The following is a 19,916-nucleotide window of genomic DNA, read 5'->3' on the forward strand; positions in this document are numbered from 1 at the left end:
TGACATAGTTGCATGTTTAGGCGTTATGCCCCGAAAAAATGTGCCATAAAGTCCTGGGACATTATGGCCTCGGACGTTATGATACTGCGCCAACTTAACCTCCAACATGTTAGACAATCCTCAGGTCACTTGACTTGACAGATGTAATATGAGAAAAACCCAGATTTATCCACCTAAATGTGATAGTGCCTTTCTCGTCGATTATGTACTCATGATCTTTCCGTCAACGCAATTAATCTTACTTTAGAGTCAGTGATCAGTCCCAAATCTCTGTGCTTTGGTAACGGACGAGAAGGAGGAAATGCTCATAACAACGATCTGGGACGAATTTCAGAATCAAGAGAATACTTTGTTTAGAAAATCAAGAATTTTATCAAGGTCATCATCGAATTGGGGCACTTATTCCGACGTTATGTCCAACGTATGGGCAGAGCTGAAAGTATCAGTCCTTTCAGTTCAGTTCCATCTTCACTGGAGGCTGATTCATACCAAGAATACAATTACTAGCCAGGAATAAACTTTTTTCACAGATCACTTTGACAAAGTTTTCTCTGCACACTTTATGCTATATTTTATTATCATTGGTTACAAGATTCATGTAATATTTGTAATCTAGTAATTTGAATTGCTATATCACATTCAAATATCAACCACATTACAGAGCTCGCCCTCCAGTCGCATCAAAATTTGGCGCAGTAATTTTAGTCGCAAATAAAAATTTAAAAGAATGTTCGGGGCTGAAACGCTTCAATTCTAATTTTTCCATACAACGTTGACCCATCCTACTGTAAATTTACGTCGCAGGAGTCTAAAATGGTGTGATTTGATGAGATCGATTTAGTTTTTTTTTAGGTTTTTGGTTCTCTCACACATATCCATCGCTTGCATTGATTTAGTTCACTTTCGTAATTCCACTGAAGCACCCAACGCTGCTTCTGCAACACCACCGGTAGCCTCTTATGTAGTCTGAGTCTATTTTGTATTGCTTACGAGATCCCCGGAAATGATTCCGAAACACTACTGGTATATTTAAATGTGGTCTGAGTTTATGAAAACTGTTAATCATGTTACCCGGAACTAAAAACACTACCGGTAGTAACTTCTGTGGACAGTGCCTATTTTCATATTATCCATGCATCAGGTTACTGACAAAAAAGCGATTTGATGTACCGGGTTTGATTCACTTTTATACATGTCCACTTCCAGTGGGATACCCTTAACCGGTTCCAGAAAATTTACATGGTTCATTTTTACATTTGACCACATCCGGAGGGACACCGGGAACCGATTCCGGGACACTACTAGTTTTCCCAAGCATGAGCTGAGATATTTTTCCTTGGTATCCGTTCATCAGCATACCTCAAAAGCCATTTGATGTGTCGCGAATATATGTTTGGTTTTCATTACATTCGGCAACCAGCGAGACACCTCGAACCGATTCCAGAACAAGTTTCAAATGTAAGCTTAGCTTATTTTCTTGCTGATCGTACAAGTTATCGAAAAGGCCACGATTTGATGTGTCGCATGTATGAATTAGGCCACTTCCGACGGGACACCAGGAAGCGGTTCCGGGATGCTACCGGTTTATCATATCTGAGACTATTTTCCTGCCTACCGTTCCTAAGGTTATAGAAAAAGCGACGATTTGATGTGTCGCATGCATGGGTTTGTTTCTCTTTTATGTTTGGCCACTTCGGCGGGACACCCGGAACCGGTTACGCAACACTACCGGTTCAGATATAGTCTGCGACTATTTTCCTATTCATCGTTCATCAGGTTATAGAAAAAGCGGCTATTTGATGTGTCGCATGCATGGGTTTCTTTCACATTTCTATTTGGCCACTTCCAGCGGGACACCCGCAACCGGTTCCGGTATGCTAGTAGATTAGATATGGTCTGAGACTATTTTCCTATCTACCGTTCACCAGGTTACACAAAAAGTGGCGATTTGATGTGTCGCATGCATGGGTTTGGTTTAATTTTATATTTGGTCACTTCCGGCGGGACACCCGGAACCGGTTCCGGAATAATACCGGTTCAGATTAATTTATTTAGTTAACATCAAATTCATGATAATACTGAATCAACAATTTGCCGCCATAATACTCGATTTGCAGCTGCAGCTCTCCAACGTCGGTCACGCCCAACACTCGCCAGATCACGCTCCACCTGGTCCGCCCATCGTGCTCTCTGCGCTCCACGCCTTCTTGTACCAACCGGATGGTTAGCAAACACCAACTTTGCAGGGTTGTTGTCCGGCATTCTTGCAACATGCCCTGCCCACCGTATCCTTCCGGCTTTGGCTACCTTCTGGATGCTGGGTTCGCCATAAAGTGCAGCGAGCTCGTGGTTCATCCTTCTCCGTCACACACCGTTCTCCTGCACGCCGCCGAAGATCGTCCTTAGCACCCGTCGCTCGAAAACTCCGAGTGCTTGCATGTCCTCCTCGAGCATCGTCCACGTCTCGTGCCCGTAGAGAACCACCGTTCTTATTAACGTCTTGTACATGGTACATTTGGTGCGGGGGTGAATCTTTTTTGACCGCAGTTTCTTCTGGAGCCCATAATAGGCACGACTTCCACTGATGATGCGCTTTCGTATTTCACGGCTCACGTTATTGTCAGCCGTTAGCAAGGAACCGAGGTAGACGAATTCTTCTACCACCTCGAAAGTATCCCCGTCTATCGTAACATTGCTGCCAAGGCTTGTCCTGTCTCACTCAGTCCCACCTACCAGCATGTACTTTGTCTTAGCCGCATTCACCACCAGTCCGACCTTTGCTGCTTCACGTTTCAGGCGGGTGTACTGTTCTGCCACCGTTCCAAATGTCCTAGCAATAATATCCATGTCATCCGCAAAACATACAAATTGGCTGGATTTCGTGAAGATCGTACCCCGGCTGTTGAGCCCGGCTCGTCGCATAACACCTTCCAGGGCGATGTTGAATAGTAGGCAGGAAAGTCCATCACCTTGTCGTAGTCCCCGTCGAGATTCAAATGAACTGGATAGTTCACCCGAAATCCTTACGCTGTTCTGCACACCGTCCATCGTTGCTCTTATCAGTCTAGTCAGCTTCCCGGGAAAGCTGTTCTCGTCCATAATTTTCCATAGCTCTGTGCGGTCGATACTGTCGTATGCCGCTTTGAAGTCGATGAATAGGTGATGCGTTGGGACCTGGTATTCACGGCATTTCTGGAGGATTTGCCGTACGGTGAAGATCTGGTCCGTTGTCGACCGACCGTCGATGAAACCGGCTTGGTAACTTCCCACGAACTCATTTACTTTAGGTGAAAGACGACGGAAGATGATCTGGGATAGCACTTTGTAGGCGGCATTCAAAACGGTGATCGCTCGAAAGTTCTCACACATTAACTTGTCGCCTTTCTTGTGGATGGGACAGATTATCCCTTCCTTCCACTCCTCCGGTAGCTGTTCGGTTTCCCAGATCTTGACTACTAACTGGTGCAGACAGGTGGCCAACTTTTCCGGGCCCATCTTGATGAGTTCTGCTGCGATACCGTCCTTACCAGCCGCTTTGTTGTTTTTGAGCTGGTGGATGGCATCCTTAACTTCCCTCAGCGTGGGAGTTGGTTCGTTCCCGTCCTCTGCTGCACCAACATAGTCATTTCCTCCGCTGCCTTGGTCCTCCGTGCCTACATTCTCTTCGCCATTCAGGTGCTCGTCGAAGTGCTGCTTCCACCTTTCGATCACCTCACGTCCGTCCGTCAAGAGGCCTCCGTCTTTATCCCTGCATATTTCGGCTCGCGGCACGAAGCCGTTGCGGGATGCGTTGAGCTTCTGGTAGAACTTCCGTGTTTCCTGTGAACGGCACAGCAGTTCCATTTCCTCGCACTCCGCTTCTTCCAGGCGGCGCTTTTTCTCCCGGAAGAGACGGGTCTGCTGCTTCCGCTTCTGTCTGTATCGCTCCACATTCTGTCGGGTTCCATGCTGCAGCATTACCGCCCGCGCTGCATCCTTCTCCTCCAGAACCGCTCTGCACTCCTCGTCGAACCAATCGTTTCGTCGACTCCGTTCTACGTACCCGATAGTGCTCACAGCTGCGTTGTTGATGGCTGCTTTGATTGTACTCCAGCAGTCCTCTAGAGGGGCCACATCGAGCACAATGTACAATGTACATAATGTACGTTGTTAATAACGGAGAGTTTTGGGCGCAGTTTAACCATCACCAGGTAGTGATCGGAGTCGATATTAGCGCCACGATAGGTCCTGACGTCGATAATGTCGGAGAAGTGCCGTCCATCAATCAGAACGTGGTCGATTTGCGATTCCGTTTGTTGTGGTGATCTCCAGGTGTAACGATACGGGAGGCTGTGCTGGAAGAAGGTGCTACGAATGGCCATGTTCTTGGAGACGGCGAAATCGATGAGGCGTAGGCCATTTTCGTTCGTCAGCTGGTGGGCGCTGAACTTTCCAATCATCGGTCTGAATTCCTCCTCCTGGCCTACCTGAGCGTTTAGATCCCCTATGATGATCTTGACGTCGTGGTTTGGGCAGCGGTCGTACTCGCGTTCGAGCTGCGCGTAAAATGCGTCTTTGTCATCATCAGTGCTTCCGGAGTGAGGGCTGTGCACGTTTATTATGCTAATGTTGAAGAATCGGCCCTTGATCCTCAACCTGCACATTCTTTCGACGATCGGCCACCAACCGATCACGCGCCTCTGCATGTCGCCTATCACTATAAAAGCTGTTCCCAGCTCACGTGTGTTGCCGCAACTCTGGTAGATGGTATGATTACCTCTAAACGTTCGCACCATAGATCCTGTCCAACACACCTCCTGCAGCGCTACGATTCCGAACCCGCGGTCCTTCAGTATATCGGCGAGTATGCGGGTGCTCCCGATGAAGTTGAGAGATCTGCAGTTCCACGTACCGAGCTTCCAATCGCAAGTCCCTTTTCGTCGCTGTGGTCGTCGCCATTGGTATCGGTTCGCATTCTTCTCTTGTTGATTTTCCGGTGCTAGTCTTTTTTACGGCTGGCTCGCAGGGCCTGACACCAACCCACTAACCCAGGGAGCTGGGCTTACCTTCCCGGAAGCTACGGGTTCTGCATTGGCATTTCCTCCAACTACAGTGCTAAATAGCTAGGCTCGAGCGCCAGTCTTCGCCGGGGGTGGTGGTTCAGATATAGTCTGCGACTATTTTCCTGCTTACCGTTCATCAGATAATCGAAAATGCCGAGGTTTGATGGGTCGCATGCATGGGTTTGTTGCAATTTCATATGTGGCCCCTTCTTTGGGTACCGGTCCGGAACACCTAAATGGCCATAACTCCAGAACGGTTGGACCGATTCCAACCATTTTCAATAAGAAACAATGGGACAATATTCCACGTCGACTGAAGCGTTGAAATCGGATGATATTTACTATCCAAAAGTGAGGTGACATTTTTGTACACATACTACACTGGTCATATGCTGGGTTTGCTTTGGCAAACACATGAAACATGGCCGACGGAGCGAAAAGTCGAGGAGTGCAGAGCGACTTTGGAGGGGAAGAAAGGAACGTGGGCGGTAATGCTGCAGCATGGAATCCGACAGAATGTGGAGCGATATAGGCAGAAGCGGAAGCAGCAGACCCGCCTCTACCGGGAGAGAAAAACGCAACAGGAAGAAATGGAGTGCGATGAAATGAAAATAGCCGTACCGTTCTGAAGAAACACGAAAGATCGAACTGAAAAATGCAGCGAAATGGAGAGACGTCAGACCCGTGAAAGTTCTACATCTGCATGCTCGAGCGATTCTTTTTGAACACGAAACTGGGCTTTTACCAAGAAGTGAAAAAAAGGCACTACACCGTATTCAACCAGAGGTTGTAAAGACTCAACAAATACTAACATTAGACAACGGACAACATACATAACACCCAATGTCCCAGTGGAGAATTTTCCGTTTGACGAAAAGTTTTCCCCAACCGGAGCGGGAATTGAACCCACACTCCGAGGTTTACGAAACGTCTAGAAGACTGAAGCATGAAAATAAAAATAACATTTTTCAACGTCCAGGCCACTGTGCAATTGGGGGTTCATTGGGTGTGTCCGCAAAAAAGCGAACTCCTACCATCATCCTTTTCGGTTGCATTGTTAGGTCAAAAACGCTGTCATCAAAGTATCCCATTCCATTTCCCCTCAATCCACGTGTCACCCAGTGAGAAAAAAAAAAACTCATCATTGTTTACTCTTCTCTCCCTCTTTCTCCCCCGCACAGCCGTCTACGATGACGAGGGCTGCCGCATCGAGGTGTCCGGCATGGAGGGCTTCCTCAACCGGACGGACGTCCCGCGCGAAAAGCAGCAGACGGTCATCGAGCATGGACTCTCGCTCGACTGCATGTGGGTCGTCACCGTGCAGGACGGCTGGAAGGTCAGTTTCACGAACTTTACGATCCGTGTCCCATCGTTGACGTTGTTTGTGGACTTTACCAACTAATATGTCCTCTCCTTCTCTTTTCCCGTCCTCCGTTGCTTATCTTACAGATTCAGCTCTCGTTTCTGATGTTCAAGCTTGAAAAGCCCAACGACTGCGAGAGCAATTTCGTGGACGTGTTTACCGAGCGAACGGATCTACCGTCAAGGTGAGTTGAGTTGGGGCGAAGTGGGATTTTTTTTTCGGACGCGCGCGTTCGCTTGATTGGGTTTCATTGGCACCTGTTCGGTTGCCGCCGAGTCCCAGTAGGTGCTTTGGTCAAGAATTTTTACGACCATCCGATCAGACAGCAGAGCCGAGCCGTTGGCGGTTGATAAGCAGCCGGCCTACTGAGATTCAATGAAAATGCCGTAAAATGTGTTTTAGCTTTGAGCCGGTCGTTCGACTGCTTAGATTGCTTGGATCGGCGAACGCTTATGGAGACGCGTGGTTGTTTGTCACCTGTCAGTCACTCTTGATTCATATTGTTTTACTATGTATTTTGTTTCGCAGACTGAAGAACTTTTGCGGATCGATTGCCGACTCGGTGGTGTCCAAATCGAACGTGCTGCACATCCGGTTCTTTGCCGAGGCGTCCGCCATCAATTCCACCTTCTCGATACTGTTCACTGCATTTAGGGAGAAGGCTGCTGGAGAGAGTAAGTATAAAGTCAGTGTTGCTAGCACTAAAGTAGGTAGATGCCACAATTGAAGCTTGTCAAAATTGTAGTAATACAGTAGTCACTTCACGCTGCAGTAAAGAGTGCTACTGGGACTCATTAGAATCTCAATGCAAATTCGTTAGGAATCACAAAAGGGATTCTTTAAGAATGCCGAAGGCTTTCTTTAAGGTGAATATAGAACGAAGCCACACTTCGAATTTCCAAAAGCACAAATCTTATTAAATAAAGGATCGCCTTGAAAATTTGATCGATTGCTCACCACCAGCAGGTGACCAATAGATCAACTTTTCAGCGCGATAGGATATTTGATTCATGTAGAATCCAGCCTAAAAATCTTGTAGAATCCCACCTGGGATTCTTGAGGAATCCCGCCTGAGATACTTAGAGACTCCCGCCTGAGATTATCGGAGAATCCCGCCTGGGATTTTTGTAGAATCCCGCCAGGGGATTCTTGTAGAATCCCGCCAGGGGGTTCTTGTAGAATCCCGCCAGGGGATTCTTGTAGAATCCCGCCAGGGGATTCTTGTAGAATCCCGCCAGGGGATTCTTGTAGAATCCCGCCAGGGGATTCTTGTAGAATCCCGCCAGGGGATTCTTGTAGAATCCCGCCAGGGGATTCTTGTAGAATCCCGCCAGGGGATTCTTGTAGAATCCCGCCAGGGGATTCTTGTAGGATCCCGCCAGGAGATTCTTGTAGAATCCCGCCAGGGGATTCTTGTAGAATCCCGCCAGGGGATTCTTGTAGAATCCCGCTAGGGGATTCTTGTAGAATCCCGCCAGGGGATTCTTGTAGAATCCCGCCAGGGGATTTTTGTAGAATCCCGCCAGGGGATTCTTGTAGAATCCCGCCAGGGGATTCTTGTAGAATCCCGCCAGGGGATTCTTGTAGAATCCCGCCAGGGGATTCTTGTAGAATCCCGCCAGGGGATTCTTGTAGAATCCCGCCAGGGGATTCTTGTAGAATCCCGCCAGGGGATTCTTGTAGAATCCCGCCAGGGGATTCTTGTAGAATCCCGCCAGGGGATTCTTGTAGAATCCCGCCAGGGGATTCTTGTAGAATCCCGCCAGGGGATTCTTGTAGAATCCCGCCAGGGGATTCTTGTAGAATCCCGCCAGGGGATTCTTGTAGAATCCCGCCAGGGGATTCTTGTAGAATCCCGCCAGGGGATTCTTGTAGAATCCCGCCAGGGGATTCTTGTAGAATCCCGCCAGGGGATTCTTGTAGAATCCCGCCAGGGGATTCTTGTAGAATCCCGCCAGGGGATTCTTGTAGAATCCCGCCAGGGGATTCTTGTAGAATCCCGCCAGGGGATTCTTGTAGAATCCCGCCAGGGGATTCTTGTAGAATCCCGCCAGGGGATTCTTGTAGAATCCCGCCAGGGGATTCTTGTAGAATCCCGCCAGGGGATTCTTGTAGAATCCCGCCAGGGGATTCTTGTAGAATCCCGCCAGGGGATTCTTGTAGAATCCCGCCAGGAGATTCTTGTAGAATCCCGCCAGGAGATTCTTGTAGAATCCCGCCAGGGGATTCTTGTAGAATCCCGCCTGGGATTCTAGTAGAATCCCGCCAGGGGATTCTAGTAGAATCCCGCCTGGGATTCTTGTAGAATCCCGCCTGGGATTCTTGTAGAATCCCGCCAGGGGATTCTTGTAGAATCCCGCCAGGGGATTCTTGTAGAATCCCGCCAGGGGATTCTTGTAGAATCCCGCCAGGGGATTCTTGTAGAATCCCGCCAGGGGATTCTTGTAGAATCCCGCCAGGGGATTCTTGTAGAATCCCGCCAGGGGATTCTTGTAGAATCTCGCCAGGGGATTCTTGTAGAATCCCGCCAGGGGATTCTTGTAGAATCCCGCCAGGGGATTCTTGTAGAATCCCGCCAGGGGATTCTTGTAGAATCCCGCCAGGGGATTCTTGTAGAATCCCGCCAGGGGATTCTTGTAGAATCCCGCCAGGGGATTCTTGTAGAATCCCGCCAGGGGATTCTTGTAGAATCCCGCCAGGGGATTCTTGTAGAATCCCGCCAGGGGATTCTTGTAGAATCCCGCCAGGGGATTCTTGTAGAATCCCGCCAGGGGATTCTTGTAGAATCCCGCCAGGGGATTCTTGTAGAATCCCGCCAGGGGATTCTTGTAGAATCCCGCCAGGGGATTCTTGTAGAATCCCGCCAGGGGATTCTTGTAGAATCCCGCCAGGGGATTCTTGTAGAATCCCGCCAGGGGATTATTGTAGAATCCCGCCAGGGGATTATTGTAGAATCCCGCCAGGGGATTCTTGTAGAATCCCGCCAGGGGATTCTTGTAGAATCCCGCCAGGGGATTCTTGTAGAATCCCGCCAGGGGATTCTTGTAGAATCCCGCCAGGGGATTCTTGTAGAATCCCGCCAGGGGATTCTTGTAGAATCCCGCCAGGGGATTCTTGTAGAATCCCGCCAGGGGATTCTTGTAGAATCCCGCCAGGGGATTCTTGTAGAATCCCGCCAGGGGATTCTTGTAGAATCCCGCCAGGGGATTCTTGTAGAATCCCGCTAGGGGATTCTTGTAGAATCCCGCCAGGGGATTCTTGTAGAATCCCGCCAGGGGATTCTTGTAGAATCCCGCCAGGGGATTCTTGTAGAATCCCGCCTGGGATTCTTGTAGAATCCCGCCTGGGATTCTTGTAGAATCTCGCCTGGGATTCTTGTAGAACCCCGCCTGGGATTCTTGTAGAATCCCGCCTGGGATTCTTGTAGAATCTCGCCTGGGATTCTTGTAGAATCGCGCCTGGGATTCTTGTAGAATCCCGCCTGGGATTCTTGTAGAATCCCGCCTGGGATTCTTGTAGAATCCCGCCTGGGATTCTTCTAGAATGCCTCCTAGGATTCTTCTAGAATCCTGCCTAGAATTCTACGAGAATCCCATCTGGGATTCTTCTAGAATCCCACCTGGGATTCTTCTAGAATCCCGCCTGGGATTCTTCAAGAATCCCGTCGGGGATTCTTCAAGAATCCCGTCGGGGATTCTTCAAGAATCCCGTCGGGGATTCTTCTTGAATCCTGCCTGGGATTTTTCAAGAATCCCGCCTGGGATTCTTCAAGAATCCCACCGGGGATTCTTCTTGAATCCCGACGCGGATTCTTCTTGAATCCCGACGCGGATTCTTCTTGAATCCCGACGCGGATTCTTCTAGAATCCCGACGCGGATTCTTCTTGAATCCCGACGCGGATTCTTCTTGAATCCCGACGCGGATTCTTCTTGAATCCCGACGCGGATTCGTCAGAATCCCGCCTGCGGATTCGTCAGAATCCCGCCTGCGGATTCGTCAGAATCCCGCCTGCGGATTCGTCAGAATCCCGCCTGCGGATTCGTCAGAATCCCGCCTGCGGATTCGTCAGAATCCCGCCTGCGGATTCGTCAGAATCCCGCCTGCGGATTCGTCAGAATCCCGCCTGCGGATTCGTCAGAATCCCGCCTGCGGATTCGTCAGAATCCCGCCTGCGGATTCGTCAGAATCCCGCCTGCGGATTCGTCAGAATCCCGCCTGCGGATTCGTCAGAATCCCGCCTGCGGATTCGTCAGAATCCCGCCTGCGGATTCGTCAGAATCCCGCCTGCGGATTCGTCAGAATCCCGCCTGCGGATTCGTCAGAATCCCGCCTGCGGATTCGTCAGAATCCCGCCTGCGGATTCGTCAGAATCCCGCCTGCGGATTCGTCAGAATCCCGCCTGCGGATTCGTCAGAATCCCGCCTGCGGATTCGTCAGAATCCCGCCTGCGGATTCGTCAGAATCCCGCCTGCGGATTCGTCAGAATCCCGCCTGCGGATTCGTCAGAATCCCGCCTGCGGATTCGTCAGAATCCCGCCTGCGGATTCGTCAGAATCCCGCCTGCGGATTCGTCAGAATCCCGCCTGCGGATTCATCAGAATCCCGCCAGGGGATTCGTCAGAATCCCGCCTGGGATTCTTGATGAATCTTGCCTGGGATTCTTGATGAATCCCACCTGGTATCCCATCAGGGGATTCGTAGGAATTCTGCCAGAGGATTCGTCAAAACTCTCCCCAATGCTCATGAGGCTTCTAAATATTTTTCTTATCATCCCATGAATTCCCTGAAACCGAACAGAAACCCTCCTGAACCCCGATCAATTCTCGAAAGTATATTGAATCCCCCGTGAAGTCCCCATGAGCTTGTACTGAAACAGTCTCCCTGAAATACCTTCAAGTTCTGAAATACCTAGAAACCTTCAGAATCTCTCTGAAGTACCCTGAAAGCTTCGGAGTCTCGCCTTGGGCGTGATTTCAAAGGAATCATATTTCGGTAATCGTCAGGATTTCTCCTCCAGGATTCATAAGAAATTCACTTCACTTGTTCTGAAAGGAAAAATAGTTATTCTCTTGCCCTACCGTTCTTTGTTCGCTTGTAAATAGTATTTATTCCTTATTTTCAGCATGTGACGATAACGAATACGATTGTGAAGACGCGACTTGCATTTCGTCCGACCTGCGATGCAACGGACGGATCAACTGTCGGTTCCGATGGGACGAAGACGAATGCCATGTAAGTTAATCATCACTTCTTAGGAATCTCCGTCAACAGTAGATAACGTTTCTTATACTCACGTTTCAGACGAAGACCCAAGCCCAGTCGGAGCACGTGACTATCATCATGGTGGTGTTCGGGATCATCTTCGGCAGCATGGTGATCGCGTTCGTGATCAAGATTGTGCGGAAGATCATGCGGGACCACAAGATCATCCGGGAGCACATCCGGCAGTCGCGCGAAAGTAAACTGAACGAACTGGGTCGCCACTCGACGAAGAAGCCGGTCGATCTGGACATCACCAAGTTTCCACCGCCTGCGTTCGACAAGGAGCCGCTGAACGTGCTGGAGAATGCGGCCAATAGCTACTACCGGGAGGTGATCTCACCTTCGATGGTGGGTGGTGGTAGTGGTGGAAGTGGAGGCGGAGGAAGTGGTGGAGGAGGCGGTGGGAGTCACATGTTTAGCAGTAGCAGTAGGATAGATATGAAGAACGATCCGAGTCGGAGTCAGCAGGAGATTCAGGACATTCTGCGGAGCAGTTACCATGAGGATCCGCTGCGGGCGGCGACCATGGGCATGAAGGATGCCGGCATGTGCGACATGGCCTGTCAGACGAGGTGAGTTCCGGAAATCTGTCTGATATTCCCTGAATATCCACAAATGTCCTGGACAACCCCCTCCCCCATTGAGGCTTTCTAAAGCCCCTGAACCCCCTGAAACACATTGAAACGACTTCAATCTCCTTTGAAACCTCCATGACAGTCTGCTGAATGTCTCTAGAGCCCTCGAAATGCCTAAGAACTCCTCTGAATCTTATTCGTTACAATCCCCTGAAACTTCTCTTAATTCGACTTGAAACCTGCCTTGAAACCTCTTTAAAGCTCCCGTGAGAATTTCGAAGGCTCCCCGGAATCTTCATGAAGACTCCTAAACCTTTTGAAACCATCTGAAATTACTCTGAAACTCTCCTGAAAGCCTCCTGAAACTCCCAGGAAGGTATTGAAATGTTCTGAAACTCCCGGTACGCTTTAAAAATCTCTTGAAATCCCTGAAGTCCCATGAAATCTCCAAGAACCCCTATTAAGGTTCTGTAGACCTTCTGAATCCATTTGAAATGCCTTGATGCCTCCTTGAGGTCTAGGAAATTGCTCTGAAACTCCCGGATACTTTCTGAAAACCCCTGAAATCTCATATGTCCTTATCTTGAAATCCAATTGTTTACTGTGACAACTGCGGAGAAGCAGAGGGGATAGTAACCATTGTCACTGTACACAGTTTTAAACAATTCCTAATCATCTTCTTCCACTCCAATTCGCAGGGAATCCCTCTTCCAGCCGGTGTTCAAGAACAAGGTGACCCAGTCGCCGAACCCGAACAGCATACGATTTTCCACCTTCGGGTACGAAGCCCAGCAGCCGAGTGGTGGCGGCGGCGGCGGCGGCGGCGGAAGCCAATCGCCGCCTACTCAGCTGCCTTCGGTGACGCCTCCCCCGCCGAAGGTGAAACACCACCACCATCATCATCATCACCATCACATGGGTGGCGGTGGAGGCGGAGGCGGAACACTAGACCGTAGCAAAGGTAACAAATTTGAACTGCAGGACCTCAGTGGGACGACCGGAGGCGGTATTTCGATTGGGGTCGGTGGAGATGAGGAAACGGATCTCCACGGTGGTCACCAGCATAGTCATCATCATCACCACCATCATCTCCAGCAGCAGCAGCAGCAACAGCAGCAGAAGGTGGTACTAGAACGGGATTTGGACCCGACGGTGGGCATGAATATCCGGAAGTCGGCACCGGATGTTATCATAATGACGTCGTCCCATTGATTTTAAGGCGTTGGGGGAGTGGGGGTTTTGTTTGTTGAAAGTAGGTAAAATTGTTTCGGAACGGATGCAAATCGGTCGGTCGAGTCTAGAAGATGGTCACACCAGTACATGGGCACATTGGGGTAGGATCGAGAAAAACTTGGAATGACCCTCATGCTTACGATATCACGAAAAATCCTAAATATCCTCTTCCGCATTTTTGAAAGAAATTCCTATAACATTGAATACTTTTGCTAAATTCTTTAACAATTCAGGAGCAATTCCTTTAGGTATGCTTCTGTAATTTTTGTTGAATATTCCTCCGATAAATTCTAAGCTCCTTCGGCAATTTATTCTGGAATGCTGTTGGAGAGTATCAAAGCAATCAATACTTGAATTTGAAATCTATAGATGTTAGTTAGCAACCCATAGTAACCCTTGACAACCGATAAACAAACTCGGATTATAAAAACCTAGCATTGTCAGATTTTTCTCTAGTTCTTTCTAGTTTCCTTGAATGAAGAAATACAACATTTGGCGACGAGAAGCAACGAATCCAACGTTGGAGGAAGAGCTTCTGAATCAAGAATCAGGATGGCAAAATGTGGAGAAGCCTACATTCAAGACCTCTACGCCTCTACCACCAAATCCTGTACCAGAATCGGCAGATGGCGGAACAAAACACTCAGATGATGCAGATAATGGAACGTTTCGGTATTCAAGAAAACGTTTCCCATCGGCCCACGGACAGTCCGGAATTCATCATCGAATCCCTGGCTTCCTACATCCGGGAGTTCGTGTACGACCCGGAGAATGGTTTCGTTTTTGGCCGTTGGCACAGGAAGTACGAAGACCTCTTCCTGAAGGACGGCGCGAAGTTGTCCACGACAAGTACGTCAATTTTGTGCTGTCAAGCCACCTTCGTGACTACACATTCGAGGATACGGTGAAGAAACTGAAGGAACTTTTCGGTAGGCGGATCTCGTTGTTCAGCAAGCGCTACCTGTGTTTCCAGTTGACCAAGAACGACGCCGACGATTTCCTGACGTACGCTGGAACGGTCAATAGGTGCTGCGAAGATTTCGACTTCAACAATATCAAGGCGAATCAATTCATGAGCCTGATTTTCATCTGTGGGTTACGATCTTCCAAGGACGCCGTCATCCGGACGGAGACTGCTTACCAAGCTCGAGGGAAATGCGGAAGGCGAATGCACTCTGAAATCGCTCATCACTGAGTGCCAACGCCTCCAAAACCGCAAACACGACACTGCCTTGGTGGAGCAGAAGAAATCGGTGAGTTCAAATTGTGCAATCAAGCAGCGCAAATCCGCACCGCCCAGATCTGGATCCAAGGACAGGAAGAAGACGAAAGCTGATTACCCCAAGACGCCCTGCTGACAGTGTGGCGGAGTGAACTACGTCCGCGACTGCAGCTACATGAAGCACGTTTGTCGGGACTGCAAGCAAACCGGCCACAAAGAGGGGTACTATAGCTGCTACTCATCCAAGGCTGCAGGTAAGAAGAAGACGAACGTGAACGGTGTTTTCAGCATCAACCAGAAAGATGGCTCCTCTAACCGAAAGTTCCTGACAGTGGACATCGACGGATCGAAAGCCACCCTGCAGTTGGACACTGCGTCAGACATGACGGTCATCTCGAAGAAGCAGTGAAGGAAGAAGCTGGGTGCACCATCGCTGACTCCCACCACACGGACGGCGAAAACGGCATCAGGTGATCCGCTCCGTCTACTTGGTGAACTCCGATCGACAGTTACGCTCGGATGTGTCACTAAAACAGAAACGTTCTACGTAACCAACAGCTCAATCAACCTGTTCGGTCTGGACTGGATCGAGCTATTCGGTCTATGGGACACCCCGTTATCAACGATTTGCAACCAGGTCCACGTTCCTGCTCCAACCGATCAGATTCAACGGTACAAAGCAGCGTCGTTTCCTGATGTGTTCAAGCCCGACCTCGGACACTGCTAGAAGATGAAGGTGCGACATTATCTCAAGCCAGGAGTCAACCCCGTTTTCAAGCCGAAGAGACCAGTTCCGTTCACATCCATGGAGAATATTGAAGCTGAACTGGATCACCTCCAGTCCCTGGACATCATCACGCCAGTGGAATATTCGACATGGGCTGCTCCAATTGTCGCAGTGAAGAAACCCGGAGGAAAAGTGCGAATCTGTACCGACTACTCAACCGGACTCAACGGACTCAAAATTGAGATTTGATCTGCGAAAAGAAATCCACGTGCTCCGGTGGGAATCGAATCCACGACTCTCAGTTCGCTAGACGGGCGCGTCTTTCCATCAAGCTTCAAAATTTTCAAAAACCAAATAGATCCAAGCTTTTCGAAAACTATTTGCTCTTACGCTTTGACATACATGCACACAACATAGACATGTAGATGTTAATCTAATACCATCCAAAGGAGATTTGAACTGTGAAAGAGAACAAACTATGTGGCTTCAGGGGACGAAGATGGTTAAGGAGAAACTTCAGAGAATACAAATATGGCTGCCGCAATGGCCGACTTGGACCCCTACTCATGTTTTCAGGAACACCAATCTTGAAAATTCTTGCCTAAATAAATGCTCTCGATTTGGAAAAACTGCCTCTTTTTGCAAATGAGCAAAGCCAGGATAAACAAGTTCAGATTATTTCGTTGATTCGTTCGTCAGAGTTGTGCCTCTAAAGTTTGTATGCAAAAATGCAATGGGATTTCATGATGTTTCACCTTATGCTTGGAAGAAAGAAGCACCCATCTAGCGAATTCAGAGGCTTCGGTTCAATTCCAACCGGAGCACGGACTGTCTTTTCGCAGTTCAAATCCCAATTTTTTCATCAAACAGGTGTTTCTGTTGTGCGCATGGATGTCAAAGCATTCAAACGTTGTAATTGAGTTAATTTTAAGAATAAATATATTTTGATTCAACCCTTCCGTTACCAACCCCCCCTAACGAGAGTGCGAAAAAAACACTTTTTTCGCTATAACTTTTTTGATTTTCAATATTTTTCAACCAAATTTTGACACAAGAAGGATAGAAGGATATCCTTCTAGTTTAGGGATTTTCCAGGGATTTTCGGAATGGCCACCTGGTTCCGGAGTTATTCCGGAATCAAAATGGGTCATTGGAATTGGCCATATTGGATAAAGTGAATTTTCGATATGAGAACAGTTTAGTTTTTAGACCTAAATGAACTAGAATGATTGAAACATATGTCTGGAAGTCCATACCGGTCACTAAGTGCCTTGGAACCAGTTTTACGGATGTTCCGGGGAACCGGTTCCGGGGTCAATTTTTGAATAAGATTCAATACCATCATGCGACACCTCAAACTTCGTGATATTTCAAGATACATCATTCTGAACTGTTTTTGTGTTATCCGAAATACTTTTGACCATTTTGTAACCTAAAGGCGGATTTCACGGGAATTGGTTCCGGTGATTCCGGGGTCAATTTTTGAATTCGTGGTTTTTCTAGATATACCATTCTGAGCTGTTTTTGTGTTATCCAAAATACTTCCTCCTGGTATTCCTTCAAGACCTTCTCCATGGGGTTTTCAAGGAATACCTCTATCGAATCTTCCAGTGAATTCTCTAAGTATACCTTTATGGATTCCTCCCGATATTTCTTCAATATGCTTCTCTTGGGGTTTTCCAGGCATCCCTGAAGTTTTACCAGACATTTTGCAGAGATTCCTCCAGCAATCCCTCCCGCAATTCTTCTAGGGATTTCTCTCGAGATTTATATTTTTTTTTCAGGAATTCTTGGAGAGGTTATTGAAAACAATCTTATTGAGGTTCTTCCAGAAGTTTTTCCGGCGATTCCTCCAGGAATTCCTTTAGAGATTTTGGCCTGGGATTTCTCGAGAAACTCCTCATGGGGTTCCTCCGAGAACTCGTTCCGACCTACCTCCAATAATTGATTGCCTGCAATTCCTTCAGGGACTCTTTCATGGATTTCTCCAGAATACTTCTAAAGATTATTCCAGGGACTTCTCTAGGCATTCCTCTTGGTATATAGTCAAAGAACATCTTTTATGATTCCTCCAAGTATTCCTCATGGGATTTTACAAGAGAAATCTCTAGTAATACCTACTAGTCTTTAGAAAAAATCACTAAAAGCATCAGCAGAGGCAAATTTCTTGGCCGTAAACTACCAAGACTGTTTTATGTCAAAAGGATCAGATGTTTCCAAATCTAAAAAAAAAATCAGTCGTTCATTCCACTTTTTTTTCGATTCTGCCCCAGTATCCAATCTCACCACTGCTACTGACCGTGACCGATATCGACGACACACTGCGAAAAGTGGAAACTATGTGTTTCGGGGTTTCCAAGGTTAAACTTTGTGTTGTTTTAGGATAAATAGCAGGCAACGACGAAGGAAAACGCGCGCGCCCGCTCGGACGTGTGTTCCGGAAATTGAGAGGAAAATTGGTTCATCGTTTCTTTTATCTTCCTAGGAAAATCTTGTTGTATATAGGTTGTGGCTATTTTTGGTACGCTGGGGCTTTTCACTTGTGGAAAGGGTGTCGAAGGGAGGGGATCAAAAGACGAAACGTTTATAGTGAAAATCGGACGAAATTTCGGAAGGAGTAGGTAGGACCGGAACTAGATCAAGGCTAAGATAAGAGCTGTTTTACACCCATACAATGTGTTACTTTGAGTTCGGCTGGTTCGATGGTCGGGACGCTTAAACGATAAGTTGTTGCGAAATGGAGGGGGTTTAACGTTATTATCCATTTTGGGAGAGCAAAAAAGCTGTTAGGAAGAAATACACAATGTGCTAACTCAGCACTAATAAGTTATATGACTTGCCAAGAAACACCCACAGCAGAATCAATCGTCGATAAGTTAAGTTTCTTTGTATGATATTTAAATAGAATAATTTTCATTTTCCTCGGACAGATTTAAGGAAAACACGGAAAATCATCAAGCTACAACCGATTTGTACATAATTCACACGTATTATCCACCTATGTCTCAACAAGACGCTTTAGATTATAATTTAGTGGAAAAAAACGGTGTAAACCAAGAATGCTTCCAACACTCTTAGGTCAAATTAGCATAATTCCCCTTCCATCCAAGTAAGCCGAATTGTAATACGTTACCATAACTGGTATATGAGAGAAAGAGAGAGAGAGAAAGCAGAGTTTGCATTTTTACGCGCCCCTTCCCCATTTGACTTTTTCGGCAGTTATGTAAAATTTTCGCTTATCTTGAATCTCAAATTTGAGCGCTGTTTTCAAGTCATTTAAGTCAATCCACTAGGTTAACAACGTCAAAGGTGCCAATTTGTTTTCTTCTCCAACCGTGTGAAAGAATGCGCCAAAATGCCAAATGACGCGACGGAGTAGATAGTTTAACGAAAAGAAAAGAAAAGAAAAACTCGAAAATGGTTATTGTTGATCGTTAAAGCAACCTAATTCTAGACAAATGGAAAACCAAATTTGGACAAATTTAGTTTTAAGTATTGATGGATTTCAAATCAAACAAAGCGGCGTGAGGAAAAATGCGCGAGAAATAAGACACGAGAGTTTATATAACGGGGGACCAAAGCCCAAACATGAACGATTAAAACAGGATACACGTAACACAAACAGTTCTATAGAATGCCAATTGCAAACAATAATAAGGGCAAGCTTGGTCGACTGTTTAAAGCAAGACAGAACCCTAGAAATAGTCACGGAAATGCCACAAATCACAAATGTACATTAGACTCCACAGCTACATTGGGAAAATTCATACTTAAATGTTTAAGGTGTACAAGAGCACAAAACGAGAGAAATAGAAAGCAAAATGTTGAAACAGTCGAATCGGCCGACATGAAAGGTCGGGTCTTGTTTTTTTTTTAGTGCGCCCAATAACAGAGTTGATGTGTTGATCATGCAAATTTACAATTTGTATAAATTTTAAAGCAAAACATAAAACAAGAAACAGTATAGAAAATTCAAACAACGGCAACAACTGATTGAAAAACCCGATTTGGATATCAAATTGAAAGCCGCAGTCAAACCGGATTGAGTGTGAAGAGTAAAAGAACAGAAATCATGTACATTTTTACTGGTAAATATTTATAAATAAAATAATTGCACAGAAATCCATTGCGGGTGCCATCAATGAATCCGAACTATTGATATCTACGAGACGATTTCGATCAGTGTCGCAGACAACGTCAGCAACAGTCGTTTTGAAACACGACTTGATGCAAATTATTGCATGCAATCTTGAACGCAATTTTTGACGCGACGCTTCACTTCTGATGATCAGGATTGCCAGATGTACAGGCATGTCTATAGGTCTAATTCGCGACTACGAAGGTATATAAAAGAAATTCCAACTCTTTGTCGCGCTAATGAAAAACCTCGTAAGGAACTGTCAGAATGTGCGTGAAAGGAAAAGCAAAAAATATTTCCCTCTCGTTTTTTCTCACGTAAACCTTCACGCACATTCTGCAACTTCGTAGTCG

The 19,916-nt window shown here is 47.2% G+C and overlaps 2 protein-coding genes across 3 annotated transcripts in view; both read left to right on the top strand.

Moving 5' to 3' along the window:
* The window catches only part of LOC109416133 (uncharacterized), a 397,844-nt gene extending 378,297 nt beyond the window's left edge, over window positions 1-19,547 (top strand). For both annotated transcript variants that reach the window (XM_062844498.1, XM_062844497.1), the window contains 6 exons: window positions 6,224-6,378; window positions 6,492-6,589; window positions 6,934-7,079; window positions 11,529-11,638; window positions 11,708-12,240; window positions 12,942-19,547. In XM_062844498.1, the coding sequence (XP_062700482.1) occupies window positions 6,224-6,378; window positions 6,492-6,589; window positions 6,934-7,079; window positions 11,529-11,638; window positions 11,708-12,240; window positions 12,942-13,455 (1,556 nt within the window). In that variant the 3' untranslated portion in view covers window positions 13,456-19,547. The remainder of the gene's footprint in view (window positions 1-6,223; window positions 6,379-6,491; window positions 6,590-6,933; window positions 7,080-11,528; window positions 11,639-11,707; window positions 12,241-12,941) is intronic.
* LOC134288384 (uncharacterized) lies at window positions 14,037-15,425 on the top strand. Its single transcript, XM_062853086.1, has 5 exons — window positions 14,037-14,278; window positions 14,350-14,502; window positions 14,588-14,729; window positions 14,838-15,103; window positions 15,257-15,425. Exons 1-5 carry the CDS (start codon window positions 14,037-14,039, stop codon window positions 15,423-15,425), a joined length of 972 nt encoding a protein of 323 aa, XP_062709070.1.
* Window positions 19,548-19,916: the final 369 nt, after the last annotated feature.

This window comes from Aedes albopictus, chromosome 1, assembly GCF_035046485.1.
Source record: "Aedes albopictus strain Foshan chromosome 1, AalbF5, whole genome shotgun sequence".
NCBI lineage: Eukaryota > Metazoa > Arthropoda > Insecta > Diptera > Culicidae > Aedes > Aedes albopictus.